This window comes from Megalobrama amblycephala, linkage group LG9, assembly GCF_018812025.1.
Source record: "Megalobrama amblycephala isolate DHTTF-2021 linkage group LG9, ASM1881202v1, whole genome shotgun sequence".
Taxonomy (NCBI): domain Eukaryota; kingdom Metazoa; phylum Chordata; class Actinopteri; order Cypriniformes; family Xenocyprididae; genus Megalobrama; species Megalobrama amblycephala.
This window is the reverse complement of record NC_063052.1, coordinates 11,021,030-11,043,665: the sequence shown is the minus strand read 5'-3', so window position 1 is coordinate 11,043,665 and position 22,636 is coordinate 11,021,030. Positions and strand designations below refer to the sequence as shown.

Here is a 22,636-nt window from a genome sequence, read left to right as displayed (position 1 = left end):
TCGTTTTTTGATCCATGTAACCTTATATTCTAATAAATTAGGTTGTTACAACAACCACATTTTAGATACCAGTGACATTTCACAATTCTCAATTCCAATAACCACAGTAAAAACCAACTAAACTACTAATGACTTGAGGCAAATATTCATGAAAATGTTCCATGAAAGTCATGAGAAGAATAAGTTACTTGAGTAATTAAGAATTGTTTGCTCACTGTATGTATTTGTGTTTTACAATGGGGTATTTTTCGCAATAGCTTACCAACAGCACAAGCTTGATATCAAATTTTTACAAAAATTATAGTCAAGTAAAATAAATAATTTCAAGCAGTAGCACAAATACATACAAATTAAAGTTTTTTTTTTGTTGTTTTTTTTAAAGGTAGGTCTAACAGTAGTATTCAGGTACAGAAATACTACAGAAATTGAATAAAGTCAGTCAATTGTAAAAACTGGATAGTCTTCGCTGTAAATTAAAAACAGTAAATTCACCATAAATTAAAAACATAAATCCTTAAAGTTACAAAAGTTATTCAGTCAAGAGCAGTTAATTCTGTAATTAACTAATAAATCCAAGCATGGATCTTGACTATATTGTTTGCGATTGTGGTTGCAGAATAAAAGCACTTACGCAACCTGTTTGACAATATATGTCTTTTTTCCTGTTGTTTTAATGGAAAAACATTCATGTAATTTGGAATTACTGGCATTACTATTAGGAATTTCAGTGTTTTAATTATTGAGAGAATGTTTTCACTTTTGTAGTGTTAATTTATATGATAAACAGCCTATAATAAATCAGGAAACTAGCTTTAAAAAAAGTAAAATAAACCATGTGTATGAGTGGACATTCCGAAAGTGCAAAAATTCTGATAAAATGTCAAAAATCTCAAAACGACAATAATCGCAGTGATTATAATAGAGCAAAATAATTTAACCGGTATGCAGCATGACAAAATTGTGAGTTTTCATTGAGTAAAATGCCCAGATATTTATTTGACTAAAACTTGACTAAAAAAAAAAAAACAGGACAAGGTCGACTAAATATGATAAACTAAGAAGTACATTCGACACAGAACTAAGACTTAAAAAGTAGAAATCAGTACTGTGGTAAATAAGAAAAATGCTGTAGGACAGATCTCTTTTTACTTGCACGTCAAATTCTATTGGACAGAATGTGCTTGATAGACTTGGTAAGGCACGTCAAGTTTATCGGATAGCACATTTCACACACTGATAATTTAGTTTTGCTTTCTCTGGCAGCGCAACATCAAATATAGCGTGATTGTCTTGCACCTGTGGAAGATAAAAAAATTTGCTCTTCAGACCTTTTACAAGTGTCAGTTGCTTTGGAACATCGGGAGAACACCAAGATATTAGACAAGAGATGGTCTTTGTCCTGCATGTGTCCCACATCCCTCTCAAAGTGCAGAGTGGTATACATGATGCATTTATCGTAACTTCACATTTCAAGCATAATTTCTGCATTGTGTATTATCTGTACAAATAATAGGCTGTAACGGATGCTTGCCAAGCAAGGAATTTGACAACTGTGTATTTGACGCAAAAAAAAGAACTGAATTTGGGAGTCTGAGAGGAAGCTTTATGTGTGCGCTTTGATTGTGTACCCGATCGGGGCAATTACAATTCAGTCAAGTTACCAGGCAGTTCTTATAGTCAAGCCATGAAACACATCCTGTATATGTGTGTGCCTGCTGTCTTACCTTTTTGGGATTTAAGACAAGTGTAAGTTATCCTAACTTTGAGATCATTTTCAGGAATTCAAGGTCCTCTTTAGTTTGTCTTTACAACAATCTTATAAAAAAAATAAATAAATAAAATTTAATTATAATACAAAATTTTCTAAATTTTAATTTTAAAGTTAGAAAACAAAATAGCAACTATGAAAACTATATTCTGGATGTTCATGAATCCTGCCCTATAACTTTAAAATTAATACTAATACTCTAAATTTGGGACAAAAAATGTAAGAAGCCAAACTAAAAATTGGAAAGCAGCAAAACAAACTTGGTTGTTCCAAATCGGACAAACAGGCCAACAAGGATTTGGTCAATGAAAAATAAGTGGTTACATACCATAATGTCATATTTTGTAGTGGATTAGGGCTCACACATATTCGTTCTGCCCAAAAACAGATGACCTAAAGCAAAAGGGGTGACAAACTGACATGAAGTGACCAACCATGGTCTGTTTTAAGAGATAAAACTCTAAGAAAAATATGTAACATACTGGTGTGGTCAATGATGACTTGTCTACTTGCTACCAAGTGTCTTGAACAAAGCTCTTCAAGTTTTAATGCCTCGAACTTTCACAATCTTTGGCAAATCCAGCGACTAGTTCTTCCTCTGAAGTGCTCATTGAAGAAGACTGGGAAATTGTAAGTATTTCCAGGTAGACTAATAAAAAAACCTAAGCACACTGAAAATTAAAAGCCAGCCAATCAGACTAGAGCCTGGTATTCTGAAAAATCTCAAGCCATTTTGTGAGCATTATGCATTAGATGCATGGTGAGCAGTCCATGGGCATGCCGTATGAGGCTGAGATTAAGTGGATAAATGGCTAAAATCCAAAACAGTTCCAAACTCGAAGATACTTCGGAAGTCACGAACAAACCTGTTAAGGAAGAAAATGTATAGAAAACCAACACAATAGACAATACATTTTACCAAACAATGTATCTGGGAAAATCTGTAAGTGAAATTACCTTTTTCCAGCTGCATTCTTGATGTTAAAATAACCATAATTACGTAAGCCATGTGATTTAAATACAAAACGTTACATTAAATGTACACTAGCAATAAAACGTCAACTCCTATTACACATGGCTTTCAAATTAGGAAATATTTGTTTTAATAATTACAGTACAATTCTACATTTTTTAAATGTAGAAAGAAATGAAGAATGTAGAAGAAATTTGTTTGTCTTCGCTCCAAAAGGCAATAGCAAAATAAAGTGACTTGTAAATGACCAATGGCATGGTTCAGGAATAATTTTCTCTTCACAGAAAAATGAAGCCCAAAACGTAGGTCTCACATCATGTAAAGCACAATGAAATTAAATTTAGCAATTATATTAATTATTAGAAAAAAATTAATCAGTGATATCTTACACTATAGAATTTTAATATGAAAAATGGTGTTATAATTATTCTAACAGAGCAATATGAGTACAGCAGAGAACTGTTATTGTTAATTGACCTAGGTTTCACAAATCTTACAATATCAAAAGTCAAGCTTTAATATGAAAAATGCAATGTGTTATAATTATTCTACCAGAGCAGGTATGAGTACAGTAGAGAACTGTTAGTAGACTGACCTAGGTTTCACAAAGATAAGAAAGGTGTAAACTATTTCTAGAAACAGTATTACCCACAACACAAGTCAGAAGCCTTGCTTCTTGCTCATTTTGATATGTAGTTTGCATTATTCTTAGAATTGTTCTTGTATTTTGCTCATTTACAAGCTGCACAATATAACCTGCAATTGGCCTTACTCTAAACTGGTTGTCATTAAGGTGTTGCAAATTTACAGAAATAACATTCTATGCAGTACCTCTCAAATCATACAATGTTATGGAGGGTGAAGCAAATCAAGCAATTTAATTGTCTCGGAACATTGAAAAATGCTACTGTTTTGACTGGCAAAATGAAATACAATCAAGCATAGATGAGAGTAGCAATGTTTTTGAAGATTGTTTTTTATTTGATATCCATTGTAACTAGAGATGGATATTCTTTTAAAATGGTAGAAATTAAGTCACTACATGCTACTTGGTGAACAAGTATCTGTGTTCCTGTAACCTCTGCACAGGTAGTTGAATTTCACTAGTTCTACTTGTATAATAACTAGGGCTGGGTAATTTTTTTTGTATTAAAAAAAAAAAGTTCTCATATACTGCCTAATGTTGTCCTCCCAACAATGCGCAAATTGAAGGCTATGAAAACAAATACAGTCAATGTATGCATGTAGGCTAGGCTGTAAATTGTGCAAAAAAGTTAATATAAACAAACATTCTAACAACATTAAACTTCATAAAGTTAGAAATCAAATTAAAAATGAAAATAAAAACAAAAGCATAGACATGTTAATTGTTAAGTGGTTGGAGGAACATTCACTCATCTTAACAGTAATTATATTAAATTTGATTTACCCATACAATAGTCTCTTTACAGTTACTACTCATTAAAATTAAAGTACCTATACCATATGTAAAATTTCAAACAGTCTAAAATAATTTTTGTAAAATGTATATCTCTTAGAATTACTGCAAGCCATCTGTTTGACATGCATGCACACAGCGGCGCTCATTCAGAGAAGTTTAGCGAAGACTCTTGCTGTCAGAATAAGACTATGCAAAACAGAAATACTTGTGTAACTTTCTAACATTTACAGATGAGAATATACTGTGAAACGCAAGTTATGTAGTAAGGAAAACATCTTGAACATCAGGGCAAGCTGAATTAATCTATGCTTACGAGCTAGTTTGAAGCACTTAAAGCAAGTGTTATCATGTTTAGGACAATTTAGATTTTGCAATTTTCCACAGCAGCTCACCCTGAAAATAAATGGTATTGCTTACCCTACATCATTGTGAATATATATATTGATATAGCTTACAAAGTCTATACACCAGTCAGATCTAATAAGATCATGTCAAATCATAAAATGGTTTGAGTAATTCACCTATAATGGCAGCAGTATACTTTCCAAATGGATACATGTAAATCATTTAAACAAAATAGGTTTATAATGTTTGTTAACACTAATTAGTTTGTTTCTCTAATCCATTTTGGTTTCATAAAACTTAGGCATTGCTTGTGAACAAAAACTATAGATATAGAAAGACGGTTCACTCCTATTAGTTATGAATGGGAGAAATTGTGATCCGCAATATGGCAGAATAGGTTCCGCCTTTTAAGTACAAGGGTCAATCTCTGATTGATAAAGTTTTTACATCACTGCAGCTGCCATTAGAAAACCTGATTAATCCAAGCCATTCCCACAGAAACCTGACACGCTCACTTAAGACTGCACATGGGCTCGTCTAGCCAAAAAATATGCTTTTTTTTATTAATGCTATTTGAACATAAGTGTTGTTGCCGATTTGAAATGTTATTTAATTGTGAGCTCGCCAAGCAGTTTGAGATTTCAGGATTCCCATATTAAATTACGCAAGACTTGGTCTTGGATGCCCAAAATAGCTGCCCAGAGGCATTGCAAATATGGCCTCCAAGTAAACAGACTTTCTGTGAAAGAAATTTGTTGAGAATCAACTGTCAACACATGGCAGGAATTAATGGTTTGTTTTAAAAAGTCTTTTTTTTTTTTTTTTTTTTTAAAAATCAAATGTTTTCCCAATCTTTTGCAAAAGAAGTTTGTTTGTACGCCATGTCAGCGTCTGTGGCTATTTTCATGGAGAGAAACATTTATGATAAAACTATATCAGGTGTTTACAATTTATTTTTCCTTAAAAACAAACTATATTCGGTTTAACTTTGTTAAAAACTTATTCAAAAGAGTTACCTGAATAAAACAGGTTTCTCACAGGGTTAAAACCAGCACAAGCTAATAAAACATGCTTCAACGATAAAGAGTTCTGACAGAAAGAACATTTTGGTGGATAAGAAATTGATGTAAAACAAATATTAATCAGGAGGATTCTGTTCAAGTTCCAAATTTCCAAGGATTCCGTCAAGAGCCAAAATGTGTCCATGACTTTTTCCCCCCATGTGATTCCTCTCTTTCATCAGAGTTAACCACGTCCAACGACAAAATGGTAAAAAGTTGATTTCCCAAAACCTGCAATCACTATGGCACATTCAAAACCCACAGCTTTAACCAATGGTGTGAGTTTGGGGTGGGATTATTGGTTTATCCAGCTATTGGAAGATGAAGGCAAGAGTGCACTGGAAACATCGAAAACATCGTTTGAAGTCATTTTTTTTCTTCAAATTATAGGTGGCAGAAAAAAAAAAAAAAAAAACCTCAAACTACTGCTTTGACAGTATTAACTGGAGAGAAAGTGAAAAACAAAAACAATTGTGTTAAACAGTTCAGCAGAATCATAATTTTTCTGCCATTGCGATCCACAGTTAACCTGTATTTTGTGGCAAGCAAAAAAATTACTATAATTTAAAATTACTATAATTTATGATTGAAATCAACATAATGTGTGTTCTGGGTGGAACCAATCTGGGTTCTACTTTGTAAACAAATGAAACTAAGACAGATTGTTTAAGCTGTACTTCCAAATGGGGGAAAAAAAAATATATATTGATATCACCAGCAATCCATATTTAACTTAATTGTCAGGTTGTCAATGATAAACCTAAACTTTTAACTATAATATAAAGGTATCTAGGGCTGCCCCCTAATAGCAGACTACAGTGTTACTCAATAAGAGGCTTAGTTGACAAATTTTATTACTTTAGTCGCCCCCAAAAAAAATTCCACAGGATGTGGCAAAGTCATCCATCAACAAGTTCAAGTTCGCCCATATTCCATCAAAATCAAATAAGGCCTATCATTTGAAAGTAACAGCAACTTTACATGGCTGCTCACTCTAACATTAACCTAGATAAATGTGTGCTATTATTAGGTGCAGATTTAAGTGTTTGTGTGGAGCGTGGAAGCTAAAGTATTAGCGCATTTACTGCATGCCAGTCACTTGCATTTATCAAAGATAATAGTGTGTGTGTGTGTGTGTGGGGGGTCATTTTTGGTCTGTCATTTTTGGTCATACAGATATGAGTAATATATCTTTCGAAACTGTAAAAGGTATTTTGTATTTGTGTAATCTCAAAATAAAGCGTTGCGCTTTTGTAAAATAAAGAAAAACAGGATGTGCTTTCTGCAGTTTATGTCTCCGTGAACTGGAGCACATCACAAAAATGAACCGAAACTCTATACCTATACGAAAGTAGCGCATAGACTACTTTCCTCAGACATGAGAAATATCTATAGAAAGCTATTATGTAATCCGTATGAAAGTTGCATTTCACTCTATAGGCACCTTCACTATACTGCGGAGATGACGAGGCAGCATCGTCAACTTCACCTTTGCAGCCAACACAGACTCAAAACACTAGGTTTTTAAATCTTTTTTCCTGACACAATCATAATTACTTACACCAGTGCTTTGCGGCAAGCTTTAAGCTTGCGCTTGAGTGCAGAATAGGCTATATATTACGCCAATATATATTAAAGGCTGATTATGTTTTAGTACCCCCACCAGTATATAATCGAGTAATAAAGTTAATATAAACATGCTATTGGTTGACTAATGGCTTAAATGAACGACTACTAGTCGACTAGAAATATATTTAGTCAGGGGCAGCCCTAAAGGTATCTATAACTCCAAGCGACAACCTTTAAGATGAAGAAAATGTACTAGATGCCTACATGTGTCAGATGTGTCAAGTGTTAGATGCCTGACGCATCAGAAAATTAAACATTGTGCCAACAACACCTGAATGGGGTTTGGGAGAACCAACTGCACTCTTTATTGAAAATGTACATGTAGTATTTTAAATGTTAATGGCACAGAACACAGCCATAGAAAGATCAGAACAAATTTACAATATTCACCAGCATAACACAAGTAACATGACAAGATAAAGACTAATAAGAAAGGGGATTACATGTTGGCAGCACTAAGCCAGTGCTGACTTCAATGGTTTTATTAAACCTATTAAGAATACAAAATAAAAATAGGACAAAAAAAAAAAAAAACTTGCCACAAATGGGATGAGTTTTCAGGCTAAAATTGCAAGAAAATTCTTTAAACTTAAATACATCAATTATGACTCCAGAACCGAGCCTCTGGAATTCCACATACAAACTTTGCTTTTAAAGTGCCAGATCAGAAGCGTGGCTTCTTGGCAGATCCATCATATTCCTCACGGACCCTGCCAAATCCTGGGTTTCCAGCACCCATGCCCCTTGGACCACCTGGCCCACCTTGCGGGAAACGCTCATTGCGCTACATGGACCATTTTCAGTTATGTATCAGTTGGGGATTTAGTTTTGTAGAAATTATGGAGTTTACATCCATGGGTATGGGAGAAAAGCAACAAAGGGTAACGAGTTCCATGAGTTCATTTTTTGAGCAAAGTATTATTTAAGTGGGATCCAAGGAAAACAATCGGCGAAACAGTTCCAACACGCAGATCCACAGGTGCCAGAGGTGACATAGGAAAAGGAAGAGAGGGTAATGTATTCATTAGTCAAATACCATTACATTGCATTCCAATAGCGCTGCTGAGATAAATACTGCAGGATACTTAAACTAGCTCCACTTGCACGGGAGATTTAGAAGCAAAATTGTGTCAAAGTTGAGCTTACTGCTGGATGCCCCAAATTTACGATTGTGGCAAAGAGGTTTGTACTTTATTACTAGACAAAACCCTCTTAGCCATATGGGCAATTACAGACTCCTACATTATGAATACGAAATTAAATCAATCAATCGTTTTAATGATCTTTCTAAAATGTATTTCTGAACATATGGATTTAGTATTTCTGAATGGTTTTACTTAATTATACAAATCGCTTTTGAAATACTGGTAACGATTGGGTTTTAAATAATAAAATTTTTGCAAACTATTTAGCCATCACATAGTTCAATGTTAAACATTTGACTTAAATTTATTGTAATTATGATGTTCATCTGACATATAGGCTAAGGCGCTTGTCCGAACATGCAGTCGTGATGGTTAACTGAATTAAATGTCTGCAAATGTGACAAACGGCATCCTTTTGCAGTAGAAACGCATGCAGCATTTTCCTATTTTATCTTTTTTTTTCCAAAGTTCAACTGTAAAGTTTAGCCCATCTAGACTGACAACACAAAAATGTGATGCAGTGAATCAAATTTGTTACAAATTTTAGATGATCAATTCTTTAAAAACTGTGAAAGCATAGGGTTGTTAAAGTTAAAATTAAACATTGCTACAGCATATTGGCAATCTGAAAATAGAACTGCCACTTGTTGCAAATCCATTTTTTTCCTGCAAAAACAGCTGACTGTTTAAAGTCAACATAAAAATGCACTTGCAACCCATTTTTGTTTGGTAAAGCAACTTTAAGCCAAACAATATTCAACAGAAAAAAAAATTCTAAGGCAGGACTTGGAGGCAAAGTCAAATATGCCAGACTTGAAGGTGAGTGAAGGACTATTCTCTTAAAACACAACCAGCACTCATAGGCCTAAATTTAAGAGGCCTTGGTGACATAAGCCAAAGGCAACAGTTTGAGGTGGAGCAAGTAATAACATTTGATAAAATATTACAAAGAGTTACATAACATACACAAAAACAGTAACTTGTATTGAAGAAAGTACATGGGGTCCATTTTGATTTCGTGTTGAATTTAAGGCTACATTCACACTTTGTCAGTTTAAATCCTATTGTGTATCCGATTGGAATCTAATCTAAAATGACTGACTTCCACATTGTTCCAACTGTTCAGATCTGATGTGTGTCCATGCTGCTCCCCCCCAATATCTGCATTGGTTTCTATGGCAATGAAGTTGAGTTGGTAGGCATATGCCAAAATGAAACAACCGCAGCATGGAGGGGTTTGCAATACAGATGTCTTATTTACAGTATGAAATTGTGTAGCCGCCATGTGCTGGACTACTGCGTTGATCTCAACAGCAGAAAACATGTCTCCGTTATATTGTAATTTCTCTCGTATGGCACTTTGCAACAACATAACCTTGTTTCTGCAATGACTTTCAGCTTGTTTCCTATAACAATGACTGACATTTACCACATATGAATGTAGCTTGAAACGGATTAGTAAAAATCGCATTTCATGTAATTTTTGGTCGTTCAGACTTGCTAAATCTGATCAGATTTCAATTGGATATGCACAAAAATCGGATTTGGACTGACAGTCTGAACGTAGCCTAAGAGGTAAAAATGTCAGATTCTTACCTACTAAAAGTTAATTCAGATTTACAACTAAACATCTTAAAAGGTGCTCCAAGCGATCCTGGGTGGAGTAACTTCCTGTTGACGTTCGAAGTGTTGTCAAACAAAACAGAGGCTAGCTAGACCCTCCCTGAAACAGTCATGAACGCGCATTTAAAATCATTCTTGTCGGTTATTGGCTGGAGCATGTTTATTATGTTTCGTGATCCAGACTGCACCAGGTAGTTTTTGTTGCCGTTTTTGGAGCTTGTGGCGACTACAGAGACCGTGTTTTTTTTACAGTGTGTTCAGGGGACAGGCAGCTAGTGGATAGTGAGTTGATGTTTGCTGTATGTGACAAAAAATGTTTTGGCCTAAAAACACGTGACATCGCTTAGAGCACCTTTAAGACAAAATACTTGCCTTCAGACACTTAAAAAGATCACAGTTTCAATAAAGAAAAGCATCTTTGCTCGGCTAATTGCCAATTCCAGGGGTGAGTTCCACTCATGTTCAAATGAAACCATTATTGAATTTTATATCTGACAAAAGGATGAGATCATGCTCATGAATAATGTTTCACTTAGAGTTTCTACTCATTAAATGCCTTTTTGAAGCGTGGAGATATTTCATTCCTATTTGCTGAAGCCTATCGGAAGGAAACCCCAATTCCCTCATTTCTAATAACACTGCCTGTTAACTGGGGCATCAAAAGGTTCAGCTATAAAAATACTGAAGTGAAAGCAGCACACAGGCAACAAGTTCAACAATCCAACAATTTATAAAAGCACTGACCTTGCTGTTGAATTACTTTCCTGCAACCCACAGCTTCCCAGCAAAAGCTTGGGCCAGGTAAACATGTAATACAAATTCACAGGCCTGTGATAAAATGTATGGACTTAAAAGGTTTAAATAGCAAGTCTCAGTGTAGCTAGCTAAATAATGAATACAAACAGCTGTTGTATTGAGACAAATATTTAAACTCTTGAATTAAAATAGTAGAAATATCCAAAGCACACCAGAAAAAAAAAATATTTCTTGAAGATTACAGAATGTGTGCCATGGTTAAGTAATCTCTTAATCTCTTTACTTTACGGCAAATATGGGTCAAACCCAAATCCATTCTTGCTATCAAGTATCAACCAAATTTAAGTATGGATGCCAACCAACACACTTCCAACCAGCTCCTCAAAAGCTCAGCCACATTTTCAGTTACTGTAACTTCATTTCATGATCAGTTTGTGATTAAGTTGCTCAAGTTTATCTGCACTAAATGCCCAGTTTCTCAAAATTACAAAAAAGAGCTCCAAGCATGGAAATAGCATTTCCATGTGATTACCATCGCAGCACTGACATGACTATGACATGGATATGCAACAGTAAAACAAACCAAAAAAAAAAAAAAAAAACTACAGAAGTATTTCATCACAAAATCAAGTACAGCATTTTATAGGGTATTGTTTCACCAGGCCTTGTGTTTGAAAAGATGGCACATTGCTTATTCAAAGACTACACATCAAACAGAGCGCAAACATGCCTGTCTTTATTTGCAATTTAGACAGGACTTACAAGTTCATGTTGTAAGCAGGTGTATAAAATTCTTGGGCCTTAGTACAGACAGACTTGCAAAGCAACAAGAGAAGGAAAGTGAGGGGAGCTGAGCTTGAGTGCTGACAACAACCTCTGCCACTAGATGGAGGGATTACAATCAAACCACAACAGGGATCAAAACACTTCCCACTGACGGGTCTACAAATGATCCATCCACACCTAACTTATAAACCTTCAAACACAAAATGGCCTCAGTTCCTATGAATCACAACAGGTCAACTCAAAGATTATCAAGCATTCAATGCACACACATACTCCCACCACATTCACTCCAGCTTTCAACTCAAGAATACATTACCATTTCGTTGGACACCATGCCCCCTGATGCTTGTCCCCCCATTCCTTGGTGTCCTTCAAAATTCATTCCTGCCAATGGGAACTTCTGGCTAGGTGACCCAAACGGCATATCTGTTTATATTTTTAAAAAGGCACACATTAGTTTCATTAAGCCTGACACTACGGTATATCTATATAACAAACAAAAAAAAAGTATAACAATCAAATCATAGGGCAGAAGGCATGTAGTAGTTGTGTGCAACAGGTTTATCAGCTAAGTTTTGAAGCCTTAGAAATGTATCAAATAGGGCTGGGCATTGACACAAATTTCATGGTTCGATTTCAATTTACAAGCTTACGATTCGATTCGGATTTTGATTCAATTTGATTCGATTTGGATATCGCGTACTGTTGCAAGGTCAAATTTTCTCAAGGAAAAAAAAAGAAAAAAAAAAAACTCAACTAGTGCTATACAGGGAATCAGGTGGTACTACATTATTATTGAAGGTTAAAATTACTTATTTTGTATACAAACATAAATTACACAGAAGGAAATTTTTTTTTAAATAAATTTATAATATTAAATTACATAACCATTTCTACTACAACTCATTTATATAAATCAAATTTTTTCTAGCTGACTAATGAGTCATTGAATGTCTCATCTGAGGTTAATGTAACATTATGTGTCATTTTTACAAGCCGTTGTAATGACCCTTTCTGTTTGAGCATTTACATGAGACATGATACGGATTTTGATAAGTTGCACTTGATCTTTCAACATACCATCTGTTGTTCGTTCATTATTTTGTGCTTTAACTTGTAAAGTGGAAGAGATGATAAGTGTCAAGCCACATTAAAGAGTGCCAAAACAATATTTATTGTTTGAATTTCATAATAAAATTGACAGAATTTGAAATCTGAAACTGTGTCATATCAAAAGTAACAAAGCACAAAGCTTATTGAGATTTATTTGACGGGAGGTGTGCTATAATGTTCTGATCATTTATCAACTAAAAAACAGCATAGACCAAAGATCCATTCTTGGGATTTAGGAATCGATATTGGTTCATAAAAATGAGAATCAATTAAAATCGTGAAATCAATATATTTTACCCAGCCTTAGAATCAAATATAATACATTAGGCTTTACAGGGTTGGTATACAATGAAGTGTTGGAATTCTGACTTCAGACAGTGAACCTCAGAGAAACGTTAACAATACTTCATAGTTTATTACATATATAATGGATAAGTTAATTACATATATAATGGATAAGTTAATTACATATATAATGGATAAGTTAATTACATATATAATGGATAAGTATATATATATATATATATATATATATATATATATATAAAAATCTTTTTTTCCTTCCTCCTCACACCCACGTGAATACACACTAATCAAATAAGTTCATTCATGTTCATTTTAAGGTTTCAAATGTAGAAATGCATCTTACCAGCCAATCCAAGGCCTCCACTAGAATTCATTCTCATCTCCCTGTCTCTCTGTAAAAAAGAAAAAAGGAAAAAATGGTTTTATTTGAAATGATTCAATCAATGTTATTTAAATGCTAAGAGCCTTCTAACTGCACTACTTACATTATCCATAAAGCCACCCATTCTGTAAGACTCCTCACGTTTGCGCCTCATCTGATCTTCAATTTCCCTCTGCCGCATCATCTCCTCCTCTCTCCTGCGGCGTTCCTCTTCCTGTCTGTGGGTGAGAACAATCAGTCAATTAACTAGAATCACAGCAAGGGTTTTGAGCAACACAGTACACAACATGAGACATACCTGAGTTGCATTTCTTTACGTTTCTGCATCTCCTGACTGTGCATTTCTTCCATACGACGAAGTTCCTCTTGACGTCTAAGAAGGTCTTTTGAAACAAAATGAACCCAAAACAATTATTCATCCCAAAATCTTTTTTTTTGGGGTAAAACAGCCAAACATAAATACACTGACTCAAAAATAATACTCACCCTGTCTGAGCATGTTCGCTTGATGCTCATGATAAGCATCTTCCATCTCTGCTTCTAGCTTCTCACGGGCCTCACGAATGTTTTTCTCTACTTGCTGCCTCTGTTGTTTCTCCATCTCATCAAGGGACTTCCATCGCTGGGAGTATTCAAACTCAAAGGTGCCAGGACGGGCGAACCGAGGAGGCTGATCTCGCTCCCTGAGGACAAATCAAAGCCCATTAACAAATGTATCTATCATTTTGACCAATACACCAAAAGGGAGGGAAAAAACAAGCAAACAAACAATTTGAATGAAGAAAGCTCTTACAAAACTAGGCATGTGGAGTATAATAAACATCTTTGTTACTGCTGCCAAACCACCTGCATCCAAATGCTTGCCACACCATCTGTCCAACTTCATTTACATGATAAAAAGCCCTTAAATATTTTACAACCACCAGAGCTCAAAATTGATGCCTAATCTCAAGAGACTGATTCTAGTAAGAGAATGTGAAATAAATGTGATAATTTGGAACTTACTTCTGATAACTGGGGTTCTTCTGTGCAAGCTTCTCTGGCAAACCATCCTCATCATCATATTGCTCTAACAATTCAACCACAATCGGACGGGGTGACCTAGAACAAAAATAATAAAATGATGTAAAGATATTTTCTACAAGTCTATCCAGTACAATGAATTACCATTTAGCCAGATTGTACATGTAAGAACTTAATCTTACGATGTGAGAAGGAACACTCCATCACTGATACGATCGATAGCCTTCCGTGCAGCTGGTTTGGAAGAAAACTCAACAATGCCTTTCCCTGTTGAGCGGCCACGGTCATCTACAATAACTACAGCCCTCTCCACTACTCCAAACTGAGAGAAGGCCTCTTCCAGCAGCTCATTGGACACAAATGGAGATAAGTTGCGCACAGAAAGTGCAGCAGAATGAGTGGCAAAACGAACTCTGAGAGGTCTGCCTTTCATGGGAATATCATCCAACTCAGCTTTTGCAACCTCTGCCAATGCACGGGATTCCTGAAGACAAAAAATGACTAAGTTAATTGTGTGCATATTTTAAAACACTTACATTAAAGGAGTTATAAGTCTCACCAGTCTGATGAATCCAAAACCTTTGCTTTGATTGATGAAAATCTCGCTGGGCTCCCCATACTTTGCAAACAATTTCCTGAATTCGGTTTCAGTGATGTCGTTTGGTAGGTTCCCAATAAACAGACGACAGCGCTGAGTATAGGTTTTCTCTCCAGGCTTGCGCAGCAAAGATAGCGTTGCCTTCAACTCCTAAAACCAAAAATTACACAATAAAAACCCAAGTCTACTTTTAAATCTATCGTGGGGCTAAACTTGTTCGACAAATATTGCAAATGTTACTTCACAATGCTCGCGAACGGTCTCATCTACAATGCAAACACATTCGTGACCTAAATTTATCAAACAGCCAGGCCACATTATAACATCAAAATTATAGCAAAACACGCGAAATAAACGAATAAACATGAGTTACAGCAACACCGTGGGACCAGTAGGGAGTCTAACCTTTGTTTAAGCATCTACAAAATGGCGGATCTGCCTCGGCAACCCGTACTAAAGAAAATGTGTTTTAAAGTATGAGTTTATAAATTTACCTTACTCAAATCGCATATACACTCACTAAAAACAACACTTTTATGTTTTTCTAAGAATTACGTTGTTTTACCTGAGGCTGAATGCCCTCGTTGCTCGTGGTACTCTGTTGTTGCGGTGGTACTGTCTTTTCCGGTTCTTTCTGCACGGGAGCAGGCGGTTTTTGACCATTCCCCATCCCACCTTTTGGTTGGTTCTTTCTGAGCTGGTTCTGTGGAGAACCGAGGTCTGGGTTCTTCGCATTATTCTGTGGTGGTGGAGACTGGATCTTCTGTGGCGGTGGGGACTGGATCTTTTGTGGCGGTGGAGACTGGATCTGCGGCGGAGCGGCGATGGCGGTCTGCTGTGGCGAAGGGCCTTTGTTGTTGCTCTGCTGGGCCAGACCAGGGCCTTGCGCCGGAGGTGACTGGACTACTGGCTTGTTCTGAGTGGATTCCTGTGGCTTCTGTGGTGTAGAGGCCTGGCTGGGCTGATTTCCCTGATTCGGCTTAAATCCGCCACCCATATGGGGTCCTCGGTTTTGATAAGGATGCTGGTTTTGATTTCTAAAGTTAGGGTTTCCCATTCCACCACGCATCCCCATTCCTCCGCGGCCTCGGTGCTGGAATCCTCCACGGTTACGGGAGCGGTCACGAGACATTTTCACACAAGCGGACAGAAAAACAGTTTAAAAGCCTTTTGAAGGTGATAGATCAGATTAAATAATGCACTATATTCAAAACTAACGATAAATGCCGACGAGGAGTGGATAAGCTGCACTCTGAACGCTTGCTTTGTAAAATGGCCGATGGTTGCGTGGGAAGGTAGTAGAAATGGGAGGAATGACGTGCGCGAGAGCCTCCGCCCCAAATCCAATCCAAAGGGTTACTGGCGCGCTCTAGTGGCGCTCGTGAGTTCAACCATTACTGAGTGAGTGTACGTAAAAGTACTTGGCTTTTTGTTTTTTTTACATGTAGGGAAAATTTTGTGATACTTTTTATCGGACGATGATAAAAATACTCAAAAACACAATGAGTAAAAGCAATTTCTTTGTGGAAAGCAAGTATACTTTAGCAAACTTTTGAGTATACACTATGGAAATAATATACTTATAATAATATGCATTGCATGTAAATATGAAACGACATGAATTTGTACATTTTAATTAGTTTGAAAGACAAAAGCCTTTCAAAGACAGTAATACATAGTTAAATGTCTCATTGAGTAGCCTAATAATTTAAATAATTAATGTGTTTGTCAGAAATTGATTAGATATGCAATGTTGAGAAAACACTTAAAGTAAAGTTATTTCTGTAAATCCAGTGATCAAGTGCTGTGTGGCTCTCAGTTTTCAGGCTCATGACTAGTGGCTGGTCTGTGTGTGCAATTCCACAAACCTGGAAGCCCTTCTAAATATTATTATGTACCTTGTACCTTCCTGTTATCTTCAAGATGAGATTAAGCAAAAGTAGCCAGGTTTATTTATTTATTTTGTAGGTAAAAAAAATAGCATCCTAATTCACACACCATTCATTTTATTTAAAGGTGCCATAGAACATCTTTTTAAAAGATGTAATATAAGTCTAAGGTGTCCCCTGAATGTGTCTGTGAAGTTTCAGCTCAAAATACTGAATACTAAATATTTTTAACTGCCTATTTTGGGGAATCATTAAATATGAGCTGATTTAGGCTGCGGCCCCTTTAAATGCTCACGCTCCCCGCCCACGGAGCTCACGCTTGCCTTAAACAGTGCATAAACAAAGTTCACACAGCTAATATAACCCTCAAAATGGATCTTTACAAAGTGTTCGTCATGCAACATGTCTAATTGCGTAAGTATGGTATTTATTTGGATGTTTACATTTGATTCTGAATGAGTTTGATAGTGCTCCGTGGCTAAAGCTAACATTACACACTGATGGAGAGATTTATAAATAATGAAAGTTGTGTTTATGAATTATACAGACTGCAAGTGTTTAAAAAATGAAAATAACGACAGTCTTGTCTCCGTGAATACAGTAAGAAACAATGGTAACTTTAACCACATTTAACATTACTTTAGCAACATGCTAACGAAACATTTAGAAAGACAATTTTTAAATATCACTAAAAATATCATGATATTATGGATCATGTCAGTTATTATTGCTCCATTTGCCATTTTTCGCTGTTGTCCTTGGTCTTTTAAACAAATGGGATTTATATAGGAAGGAGGAAACAACGGGGTTTGAGACTCACTGTATGTCATTTCCATGTACTGAACTCTTGTTATTTAACTATGCCAAGATAAATTCAATTTTTAAGGGCACCTTTAATGCAAGTGATGTTTTCTCATGCTAAAAGATGAGCAGATATATGTTTGTGAGGAAAAGGGCTTATCAATTGTGTAAAATCCATCAGATATCGGGTATGTTACACATAGGAACATTTGCTTGCAGTTTACTGTCAATGTCAGGGATTATTTTTTAGTGGAAGAATGGCATTTAATGATTTTACTATACATTTATATTCATGGCTTTAATGTTTGTATTGTGTGGTATCCATTTTATAAAAAGCAATAAGGTACTCGAGGAGGTGTGCTGTAGCCTATGCATGTTCCAATTCGTGTCATGCCTAACAACGCTCTTCGGTCTTGATTGCTGTATTCACAATACAGCACGACCTCTCATATCTTATTGTTTACAGATAATAGAGATTTATACAGTGCAGCCCCATGCAGTCTGGGTACCTCTCAGTCTGAACCAAACAGTTTAGTTCATTAGATTAGTTGCTCTGTGCATTCTCAAAATTAAACGTAAAGATGCAATGCCACAAAAAAGCCAGCCTCAATTATGCCTCAGCCTGTATAGTATCAAAGAATACAGCTGTAATTGCTGTGTTAATGCATTATACCAACTTTGTGATTGTGATGAGAACACATTCATTTGTTGGTGCTTCAGAGCAAAACTACTCAATTTAAAAGATTTCAGCATATGTAAGTCTCAGCACTGTCAATTTAAATGATGATTTTTTGTTAATTACTTCAGTGTGACAAGAGAAAATTTAGTTTAAGCTCATTATTGTCTCAACAATCCAATTTTGTTTTTTGACACATCTTCAAACAAAAGTTTGTTAGCCTGAAACTACATGCCCTGAAGCTTTTCAACTTTAGGTTTTTGACTTTAAACAGTTATTCTACTTTAAACAGAAGTGTGTGGCGGCTAGTTGCTGACATTGTCTGTTTCAATTCGAATGTACTCTCAGTGCAAACTCAATACACTTGTACTGAGCACAACCAATACATTTCAAGACTGTCTGCTTTTCAAATACTCTTAAAGTAACATACTCTTTTGATACAGTCTTCAAGGACACACAAGTATATTATACCAAACCTTAATGAACACTTACAAGAGACATTCTACCAGAAACGTACATTTCCACTTATAAAAAATCTTGGGGGAAAAAGATCTTATTCTTAAATCTATCTATAAATATGAGAAACACATATCATGCCATCTCAGCATGTATTTATGATTGAATAAAATACATTTTTATATGCATTTCACCCCTGGTTCCTAATGAATTTCTTTGATACAAATAGCTTTTTGCAAATTTTCTTATTGGTCTTATGTCCCTGATTGTATCTAACATGGTTTTGTAATTCCTAAAAGTAATATAAGCAACTTTTTGGTCAACTGTAGTACACATTATCATTGAATACCTGCCAGATATAGTTGTAAAAGAACCTTGACCTTTACATAGGAGATTTTTACAAAAAACATAGTAGTGTATATATACTCCCACCGTCATCTACAAAGTTAAAGAGATTAATTCATCAATATTTCCTCAAATAGTACATTTTTATATCATAATTTTCTATGTGTCAGGACTGACTTTATGGATTTCGTTGATGTAGAAAAAGTAATGTTTTGTGTTCTTTATTTAAGTTTTGATAAGCATTTAAGTTTTGCTCATCAGCACCCGTTGGATTTTTTTATATCGCTCTTTTAATCCTTTTTCAGCTGCTAAGGCCCCTTGTAGCTCTTTCACTTTATCCTGGAGCTTCTTCCTCTCTTTCGCCCCTCTCTCTTTTGCCTACAACATACATCATACACACATACTGTCACATGATTTAACAGTCATACTCTATTCAGTTACTTTCTATTCCTTTGTCTCTCAGCTGCACTAACTGGAGCCATCTAACCGCAATCTGTATGAATTTGAATAATTACAGTCATCATTACTCAAAGCTAATATAAATGACAATTATATCCCATATGTAACAGAGGCGAGCTAGTAGTTGCTCCTCGTTAGAGCTTCTGACTCCCATGCTGGAGACCCAGGTTCAAGGCCCATGCAGAGCGGGGCGAGTAGGACCTGGGTAGAGGGGTTACACATATATGTATTTAAATATTACTAATATACAAAGTACAACCTCAAAAGCAGTGCTACATAGGCATAGGTAAAAGAGGGACACAATTCAAAAAAATTGCTGATGAGCATTAAAAGCTTCAAATTTATAGTGTAATGTCTACTGTAATGTTTTATGGCATGTGTTAAATCCATATTATATGCAATAAAGGTAATAAAAAGTTTCATTATTTTCTGGGATGTTTCACCGTGACAGAGCCTGACCCTTTAGCTTGTCCTCCTCCTCCTCAAAACAAACAAACAAAAAACCAAAAAACCTTAAAATCATACAATTCAATGACATAACTCACCTCATACCCTTAAGTTACGCAACAGGACTGACCGAAAACAAGGGGACAGTTGTAAAATAGTATTTATTTGTAGAATTTATGTATAATTTCATTTTTTATGTATAATTTCAATTTCATTTTTAATCAATTGATGTGAATGATAACAACTTAAACTTGTTATTAATGTTGTTTTTTCTTCAAAATAACAGTTTTTAGCATAACAAAACTATGAAAGCTAGAGCTCCAATTTGGCTGAGGACAAGGACAAGGACAGGATTTGTAGTGTTTAAATAAAGAAAAAAATATCTAAGAACCTAATGAATCAGTCAGTTTTAGACATTTTTGGATGAAATACTTTTTATTCACTGTAACAATTCAAGGACAGATACGTTTCTGGTAGAATGTCCCACAATTCAACGTCAAGTACCTTCCCTGCTCTAAAACACTTATGCACTGTTTAAACTTGGTATTAAAATCTGCTGCTCTGTAAATTCCAGTGTGGTTTGGGGCTCTTGACTGCCGTGCCGAGAAGGCATTTACCAAGAATTGTTATCTTTTCTTTGTTTATAAGAGAGTAAATGCAATAGCATGTTTGTAACAGAAATGACTTATGTATCCAAAATACAAAATGAGATGGTAGGCTACAATAAAAATTGAAACCAGTAATAATAGACATGCTTGCATAAATACAACATCTTTAAGATTATCAGTTGAATGGCTGCAAGCACCACTGTTAACCTCTAACTCAGTGAATCTCAACCTTTTTTGAGTAATGGACCCCTGTCATATTTGGAACCTTCCTCAAGGACCCCAGAATAAAATTGGCTCATTGGTATCATTAATGTCTTTGTGATGACCAATGCAATAAAGTATAATTTACTACAACGTGTCCTATATTTAGTCATATTGTCAGTTATATTATACATATATTATCTTCTTCTTTTTTGGGAAATGTCAAAATATACAAAAATGAATATTCAGATATTTTATAAGGACCCCCTGGCATTATGTCAAGGACCACTAGGGGCCCATGGACCCCTGGTTGAGAAACACTGATCTAACTCAGTCACATCTGGATCACTTCATTTACCATAAGTACGTTCACATTATAGACCTGTTACACTCCCACTTCCTGCAAATTCAGTTGAAGGGGCCTGGGAGGTAGGTCAGATTTTGGGTCTTAGCGCTACTTTGTGATAAACATTTTGTAAACTTTATATTCTAATCAATGAATACATGGAGTCACGCTTTTGGCAGAGGTCTAATGTCCTTGCATTGTTCAGCCTGAGGGTAGAGCTCTAATGTTGATTGACAGGCTTTAGTATTTATTGCCGTGGAGGAATTCCGGTGAGTAAAAGAAAGTCATGTAGTCTTAGAACAAACATAAAACAAGCACTACAGAACTACATAAGCTGTATGAAAACGTTTAAACATTTAAACTTTTTTATTAGTCTACTTAATTTGACATACTAGTAACGCTAGGAAGAACTCACATGCTAACTTTTTTGACCAGATGCAGACTGAAACGAGGTTAACGTAAGGCGAAAATATTACACATACACTTTATTCTATAAAACCTATTTAGTTTAAATTCATTTTTAGTACATTTAAATAAAACATATTATTTTATGTTTTGCTATCTTAAACCCCCAAAATGTCAGGTGCTGTAACTGTCTGAAAAAATGAATAGACGAGAAAACTATTTAAAATGGCATAATAAAAAATTAAAAACTAAAGACTATGGGATCATTTTAAGTTTGGAACCTTTCATATAAACAAATTTTATAAATATTAAGATAACTGAACAACTTTTGTTCAGCAATTTGAATGTCAGAGTGGCACTACTGCAAACAAAGTATTAACAGTAAACATGATAATGCATCATATAGGACCCCAGCTGATCCTTGTGGCAGAGTGAAAAGTTTTGTAAATCTCTCTCAAATCTACTGGTAAAAACCGCTTATTTCAAGTATGGGTAGGTTGGTACACTTTCCATGTCAGGTGGTATTCATGGGTCAATGATGTGATGTCTTTTTAATGCCTTAATAATAATAAAAAACAAAGATATGACATCCAAAGTATGTAAGGTATGTAAGTAGATATCTTTTATTAAATCCTAAAGGTTTTAATTATATTTTGCTACATATAAAGGTATTTTAAAGATTTTGAAGTGCCAAAAGGTCATTCGGTTTAACCATCCAAAGGCCAATACAGCCATTTTATTTGTGATTCAAATATCTTAAAATGTAATAAATGTATATATATATATTTTTTTTTTATTCTGGCATGATTTTATAACATCATATATCAACATAGTGCAAAATGGTATTAAAATTATGTGAAGAAGTCTTTGCCTTGTTATGAGAAAGAATGTCCGGAAAAATGAATTTCATTGATGTCATTTGGAGTAACCAATATAAAGGGACCATTTTGGATCAAGTCATGCAGTCAATATCATGTGACAGGATGTGACATCATTCAGACACCTGCAAAGGATCACATGGTCATGAAGCAAAGTAACTAACTCTCTTTTAACT

At 35.3% G+C, this 22,636-nt stretch overlaps 1 protein-coding gene across 3 annotated transcripts in view; it reads right to left on the bottom strand.

Moving 5' to 3' along the window:
- sfpq (splicing factor proline/glutamine-rich) overlaps positions 1-16,290 on the bottom strand; it is a 31,204-nt gene extending 14,914 nt beyond the window's left edge. For 2 of the 3 annotated variants that reach the window (XR_007186360.1, XR_007186359.1), the window contains exons 1-9: positions 15,515-16,290; positions 14,911-15,099; positions 14,534-14,835; positions 14,334-14,429; positions 13,815-14,011; positions 13,627-13,711; positions 13,432-13,546; positions 13,290-13,338; positions 11,844-11,953 (exon numbers count right to left, since the gene is read on the bottom strand). Coding sequence is in view for 1 of the 3 variants with exons in the window: in XM_048201547.1 (XP_048057504.1) it covers positions 7,882-8,001; positions 11,844-11,953; positions 13,290-13,338; positions 13,432-13,546; positions 13,627-13,711; positions 13,815-14,011; positions 14,334-14,429; positions 14,534-14,835; positions 14,911-15,099; positions 15,515-16,081 (1,830 nt within the window). In the remaining 2 variants the exon portion in view is untranslated. Of the gene's footprint in view, positions 1-7,493; positions 8,002-11,843; positions 11,954-13,289; positions 13,339-13,431; positions 13,547-13,626; positions 13,712-13,814; positions 14,012-14,333; positions 14,430-14,533; positions 14,836-14,910; positions 15,100-15,514 lie in introns of those variants that run through there. The other variant, XM_048201547.1, reaches the window with a different exon arrangement.
- Positions 16,291-22,636: the final 6,346 nt, after the last annotated feature.